General features: G+C 47.0%; 1 protein-coding gene across 1 annotated transcript in view; it reads left to right on the plus strand.

Annotated features, from left to right (window-relative positions):
• M421DRAFT_102279 (uncharacterized protein) overlaps positions 1 to 181 on the plus strand; it is a gene marked incomplete at both ends in the record, with an annotated part of 3927 nt that extends 3746 nt beyond the window's left edge. Inside the window, one exon of the mRNA XM_033586754.1 lies at positions 44 to 181. Within this exon, the coding sequence (XP_033447137.1) occupies positions 44 to 181 (138 nt within the window). The remainder of the gene's footprint in view (positions 1 to 43) is intronic.
• Between the last annotated feature and the right edge of the window lie 298 nt (positions 182 to 479).

A 479-nucleotide genomic window follows, 5' to 3' on the forward strand; every position in this document is an offset into this window, starting at 1 on the left:
CTCTCCTTGGCAACAAGAGCAGTCTTCTAATATCCTGGTGCAGGACCAGTGGGTATTGCGCAACCAGCAACGCTTCCTATGGCTCCCGTCTGAGTCTCGAACGTCTCAAACAGCAGTATATACCAACGTAGTCTGTTTAGGTCTCTCCTCTGGCCGTGTAGTCCTACTTAAGGTTCTATAATGTTATAAGTACATTCTTGCCAATTCTCCTACATGTAACAACGCTCTACGAACAGTGACCCGATACCACTAGGATACGGTTCTAGCGACTCATGACCATGGCCCTTGTCGCATGGCATGAGCTCACACCGAACTGCCACCGAACCCTCATATATAAGGAGCAAGGAACTGTAGCATTGTAGAGTAGTTTTTCTGTATCCTTTCGTACAAGACCTATAGGTGTAGAGAATATATCCTGGTGTTCTTATCATCCCAGCACTCCCATATGCCTCGTAGCGGATTCACACCTATTCCGGATA

Source organism: Didymella exigua (genome assembly GCF_010094145.1).
Source record: "Didymella exigua CBS 183.55 unplaced genomic scaffold M421scaffold_20, whole genome shotgun sequence".
Taxonomy (NCBI): domain Eukaryota; kingdom Fungi; phylum Ascomycota; class Dothideomycetes; order Pleosporales; family Didymellaceae; genus Didymella; species Didymella exigua.